We start from the raw sequence: 6,313 nt of genomic DNA on the forward strand, positions 1-6,313 counted from the left end.
CTGTCACAGTGCCCCTGACTGTATTCCCTGGGCCGCGAATCCAAGCCCAGTTTCTCCAGCTTGCTCTGTGATCTCAGTGTAGGCTTATCATAAACTCAAAGGCTTTTTAATTTTTTTTAGCTCCGTCTCTAATGAGCTGTGTATTCGATGGATGTCTGTTTAGTTTTGTTTTTCTTTTTGCAGGAGACTGCTCAGACACAACTCACTACTGTATGTTTGTAAAGCATCTCCATCTGTGTTCGCTAGAGCTCTACAAACAGAGATGCTGCCAGTCGTGTCACGAAGGGTAATCCTGTGGCGAGGGTCGTAATGCTGCTGTGAAGACAGAACCAAAATGTAAAAGCTCTTTCCCCCCCATGTAGCTGGTTCAGAAACATGTTATTTCTCTTAAAACTCTAGATTCTGCATTCAGGGGTTGATGTAAACTCACCACTGGTGGGATTTCGTCCTATTGTTTCCCCCGTGGCCGGTGTTTAATCCCAGCTCTTTGAGATGATATATTCCGGGATGGCCAAAACTATCGTAGCAGACGTGCTCTTGCACTTGGGACCCTCCCCGTGTCCTTCTAATTGGGAAACCGCCCAGATCCCCAGTGCGTTGCCACGGGCTGCTGCTTCCTGCGACGTGTAGACTTGTGGGGGGTAGGACGTCCTAAAGATGTGAGGGACACACAGAAACCGGTGACTTCCTCTTCTCTCAAGTTGCAGGGTTTCAACAGGTTTATAAGGCATCTATCCTTTAGAAGCTCTGGCCAGTAGTTGAAGGATGGCATGGATGGCTCTAGTGACATTTTTATGGGTCCTTAAGTCTAGTCTGTGAAGAAGAGGTGGTAGACAGGCTTACAGCACTGAGTGATCCAAGGACCCCGGGGGGGGGGGGTGGCATCTTGTCCTTGCTCTCACAGAACCCGGGGAAGAAACACAGAGTAAACATTGCTGCCCGTTTCACAACTCTGGAGATCTATCTGTGACCAAATGAGGCATCTCGGAAATCAAAGGAGAGGGAAAGCTCTCCTTTTCTACTGATTTTGAAGTGTATTCAAAGCTTTCTTTTGAGAGCTGTGAATGAAACTTTTTCTAAGCACTCTTCTCTTGCACATAAACAGAAAATCAAAGCCTTATTAGACCTAATTTATACATAAAATAGTATTCCTGAGGATTTTTTTCTATTTCCGGGAAGATTATAAGAAAGTAATCTAAATAGGAAACACCGGTGGTTGAAAAGAATTATTTGTCGTAAATAATTGTTTTAATTCTGACCGATTTGTTGGTAAATCCAAAGTGAATTTGGGTTAGGCTAGAAGTTACAGTAGGGCGAGGGGGTCAAAGTTAGGATTTGGTGAGTAAGTTTATGGTTCGTTTTAGGATCGGGTGAGGAGAGAGTGGAAGGTATGTTAGGGTTAAGGCTAGAGTTGGCATTGGCGGTTAGCATGAGGACCAAGCTGGGTGGCACTGGGTTGCGTTCAGACTGGGGCCGGTGCTGGTGCTGGTGATTGTGTCTGGGTGGAGGGAAAATTGGGAGTAAATTGTTTCTGCTGAAGGAATGTGGGGCTTGCGTGAAATTGTGAAGTTCTAACGCTGATTCGGTTCTGGGGCGCTCTCCCTAACATCCCACCGGTTATGGCTTTCGATGGCACAGAACCCCAAGAAAGCAGCCATCCTCTCCCGGTCAGCATCCCAGCTGCACCGCCGATAGCCCGTTGGCCGCAGCATCCCCCGAAGCAGGTCGTGCTGGACCGAGTCCCCGGTCACAAAGCGAACAGTGCATTCGGGCTTTGGATTTGTCTGTGGGCAAGCTTGCTGAGTCTCCCTGCACCAGCTGTCGTGTTCTAACTGCAGCCTCACTGACACTGACAATGGGCACTACTGTACGCAGAGGTTTGGTGGCCAGGAAGGGTGGGGACGTGAAGGGCACACGCCAGCCCGTGGGGGGTTGATCACCAATCACACTTGATTGTGGAAAGTTTTTAAATTAAAAGAAAGATCATTTGTAAAATACTCTTTGTATATATTTATTATATGACTTAAAGGTGCAATATTTTATTTTGTACAGTATGTAACAAAGACGTGGGACATATATTTTTTCTTATCAACAAAATTTCCTATTAAATTTCTTCATCTTTGTATTTAAAGTCGCTCTTTTTCATCTGCTATTTTACTTTTGTCTTGGTATCGTTCAAGTGACATTCCTGTGTACTGTATTTTACTACTGTTTCTATAACATGTTTCTTCATGACCCTTAAGTAATTCCGAAATAAATTTACTTTGATTATTCAGCGGCACCCTCATAAGTGCGGGCGGCTTCTTTGTGTTGTTTCTGGCGGCCTTGGGTATTGTCACCTGGGCTGCCTTCTTGTGCATCCAGGAGCAGACCGGATGGGCTCGCTGCCCTGGATTGTCCTATGAAGTGTGCGTGACGAGATTCGGGGGAGATCACACAGAGACTCCCTCTGACTGCCTTCTCCCAATCGTTTACACCCTGTGGCTGTGGTTAAGGTCGAGGGCAGAAGGGGTGGAAAGAAGTCCCAGACGACAGCCCGAGATGGGTGTAGAGGTAGGTGGTAGTAGGAGAGCAGGAGGGACTAATACCCTCTTAGTTTGGGCCATTCTGAGGAGTTTAGGGACTGACTTGAGACGTCTGCGCCTGAAGCCTCTGGCAGCAGTTGGTGAGGAAGCCCTTCCTCTGTGTCCTGACCATGTGGGTAGTGCTTCAAGATGGGCAGTGAGTCTTTACAGAAAACATCCATGTTATTGAACTTGAGATTCCCCTCCATTTGCCTCGGGCCATGGGGTTTCTAAGGTCATTTGTTGAAAAAGTCGATCATTGTACAGTAACTTGTGGGACTCTGTTAACCTCATGAGGCTGAGACACGGGAGATAAGCAATCGGACACCTCAGATGTCTAAAGTGTAGTTTTATCTTCCCTTCCCCCCTTCCCTCCTTCCCTCCATCCCTTCCTCCTCCCCCTTCCTTCCTCCCCTTCCTTCCTTCCTCCCCTTCCTCCCTCCCTCCCTCCCTTCCTTCCTCTTGCCCTCAACCCAGAATTATCACCAGTTATCACTGCTGAGGGCACTTACTCTTTGTGACTTAATCAGAGCATGGACTCAGCATCTTTGAATGCTTGCTGGAAGTGAGCCTCTCCCAGCCACCTGTCCTTGTGAACCGCGATAGTTCCGTAAAGGCTACAAATACAGAAGCATCGCTGGGGATGTTGGAGGTGGTAGTGACAGGTCCGGCCGCCCTAGAGAGCAGCTGTGTTCCTGGGTAGGTTGGGGAGGGGTGACACAGGGTGAAAATCTGCACATCCCCATAAAACAGCATTGAGTGGAGAGGTAAGCCAGCTGAAGCCTTAAGAGAATGAAAGATTCCCCATGCTTTGTTGGACACGGTGACCCTTTCAGAAGCATATTATCAGCCCTTTTTTTAAACAGCCTTTTTGAAGTTTGCTAACTTAGGATTACAGGGTTCACCTCTCTCTCCGAGGGCTGTTCAGGGGGCTCCTCTGGCCTTTGTATTAAGAGGCTCTTCCCTTCACGCAGTGGTTCTCAGGGCCTTAGGGAGTAGTCTGTAAAAATAAAGTCTGCAAATCTGATGTGTTGAGCTGGGGTATGGAGTCCCCAACCTCTGACAGGTGAATGCTCCCCTCTTCGTACCCTGCAATTTTGTTAATAGTCGTCTTCTTAGAATGGTTTTGGTTCACATCAAAATGGACTTGTAGGTACAGAGCTGCCCTGGGACCCCTGTCTCCCCACATGCGCAGCCCCCCCACCATGTGCAGCCCCCCAGGAGCGGCACGTTCGTTACAATTCATGAATCTATGCCTGGCACATCCAAAGCACCCCACGTCCCTAGTGTAATTAGGGTTCACTCTTAGCGTTGCCCATGCAGTTTTTATAAACCACAAAGCATTCCTTTCGAGTTTCTGAATCTGTGGGGCTTATTTTCTACAAGGATCTGCAGGGAGACAGATGGACATGGGACGGGGTGAGGGTGGGAATTTCCTACTGCCTTTCCTCTCTGAATTATCCTCCTTTCCTCATCGGATTCATCCCAGTTTGGCGTAGTGAAAATTCCTTCTAGAACCTGGCAGGTTATTAAATAGTACTGGTTTCCAGTGCTGTTACAGTGGGGTGTGTGTGTGTGTGTGTGCGCGCGCGCGCGTGCCTGCACGGTACCTACTTCAAGGAGACCTAAAGAGACCATGAGTCAGGTGCTGCTGGTGTTCCACCGCCACCTTTGGAACTCTCTGACTCTTGCCCAGAGCGATAGATCCCTCTGTTCCCACCTCCCTGCTTTCCTTGATCTGGCAAGTTCCTACTTACCGTTCAAGATTCAGCTCAGCTGTTCTCTCCTTCACGAAGCTTTTCCTGAACTCTCAGGCTAAGTGGCCCATGTACACCCTGTTTTAATCTCTTATTCACACCTGGTATATTGAGTGTTAGATTATGGGGCATGACATTATTCATCTTCGTGTCCTCAGCTCAAGTCACATTGCCTTGGGAAACCCCAGGGTACATCTTCCTGTGGGGAACCTTTGTCCAGGGAGGAGACCGCCCCCATTAGATGGCAGAAGGATTTGAATGTCCAGCATCAGAAAATGGGCCAGGTTGAGAGCGTTATCATACTCCCTACTGTTGCCTTTTAAGTATATAATAAGTTTTCTATTGAAAATGTAAGCGTATCTAGTTATGTACAGGTTAACATAGATAAGACTTTATTAAAAAGCTTTCTTTTCCAGAGAAAATTTGGTACAGAAATAAAATTACATACCATAATTTTCACTAATACAAACATAAATAAAACAAGCTACTTTAAATATGAAAAACATTTTAGCCAAAAGTTGGTGGACTTATTCTCAATTAAGCATATTATTTGAAACAACTCTAAAGCTACAAAAGATCAAACTTTGGGCTAAAATAAATCATACTCTCCCATAATGCAATCAATTCTCAACAAAAAAGAAACAACAGGAGTTCGGTTCATTAGGACATTTTCAGCATTTATAAATGCAGCACGTTCTTCCTACTTGACTTACTGGCATCATTCTTTCCCTCCCTTCTTAGCCCTTAGCTCACGCTGGAGAAGAAGGACGTAAATGTGCCCCCCGCCGAGCCCTCCGCTGCTTCTGAACCTGACTCCGGGCGCGGCAATTAGGTACATCCTCACCCAAGGTTACCCTGAAGAGTCTTCAGAGCTGTCGGTCATCCCTAAAACTACTCTAACAAATACCAGTTTCCCTTCCTGCAAGTAGTGTCTTTCAAACCATGTTTTTCTCCTAATCCAAGCTCTCCGTTCTCTGTAACGAGCTCTCAGGCACTTGTGCGGCTCTGGAGGACAAGACTCTTCTCAGGAATCAAACGACTCATAAGCTCAAGGCTAATTCGGTCATTTTACAATCCTTGCCTTAAGCCGGAAAGTGAGTATTGAGTAGGTTAATTACCCTAATTTGAAAAAGGAGAAAACAGGTACAAGAAGGGATTAAGGGACTTATTAAGAATCCCCAACATTTGTTTAGCATTTTTACTTTCGGGTTACAATGACTCACATGATCTGATGCTCAGAACAGAATATTCGCGAGCTAAGCAGAGCAGATGTCCTTTTACAAATGAAGACACTGGGGCCCGGAGACACGCGTCATTGGCCTAGGGTAATGTCATCGGAACCCAAACTCAGAGCCTTGATTCCTAGCCCACAGAGCCTTTGCTTGTCACATCACACTTCCTCTTGTGAACGTGGTGAGGAGCAGTGTGACCGCCCTCAGCACCAACAACCAGAGTGCCCTGTGTCGATGCCCTGAAGTCCGAGGAAATGAAGACCATGGTCTTGGATGAGGAATCCATGCATCATTTCCAGAGGTGTGCTAGACGGTCCTAGTGCGCTCGACACATGACAGCTGGTGGGGCAGTAACTGTGTGGTTGCCGTAATTAAAGACATAAGTGTAAATGATAATAGATTGGAGACAAGCTACCAAAGAGTAGGTTGGGAATTCAAGGAGTTCAGTTGGGAACGTCCATGATTCAACTTTCAGAATAGCATATTAAAGAACAATCTTGGTAAAAGATCAGTACAAAATGGATTTTAAAGTCCTTATTTCTTATGATTCATTTTCCAATTTTCTTGTTTAAAATTTTAGAAATGATTTGTTTGTTTTAGCTCTCTCATAAATTATTTTGACTATAAAAAATTGGCTTTGGGGCATGTGGGTGGCTTAGTCGGTTAAGCGTCCAACTCTTGATTTTGGCTCAGGTCATGATCTCAGGGTTGTGAGACAGAGCCCCGAGTCTGGCTCTGTGCTGGGCTTGGAGCCTGCTTA

At 46.3% G+C, this 6,313-nt stretch overlaps 1 protein-coding gene across 1 annotated transcript in view; it reads left to right on the forward strand.

Annotated features, from left to right (window-relative positions):
- ADAMTSL3 (ADAMTS like 3) overlaps positions 1-2,275 on the forward strand; it is a 333,594-nt gene extending 331,319 nt beyond the window's left edge. Inside the window, exon 30 of the mRNA XM_040642874.1 lies at positions 184-2,275. Within this exon, the coding sequence (XP_040498808.1) occupies positions 184-290 (107 nt within the window). The 3' untranslated portion in view covers positions 291-2,275. The remainder of the gene's footprint in view (positions 1-183) is intronic.
- The last annotated feature ends 4,038 nt before the right edge of the window (positions 2,276-6,313 follow it).

The sequence above is a fragment of the Ursus maritimus genome, unplaced genomic scaffold (genome assembly GCF_017311325.1).
Source record: "Ursus maritimus isolate PB19 unplaced genomic scaffold, ASM1731132v1 scaffold_27, whole genome shotgun sequence".
In the NCBI taxonomy this organism is placed as follows: Eukaryota; Metazoa; Chordata; class Mammalia; order Carnivora; family Ursidae; genus Ursus; species Ursus maritimus.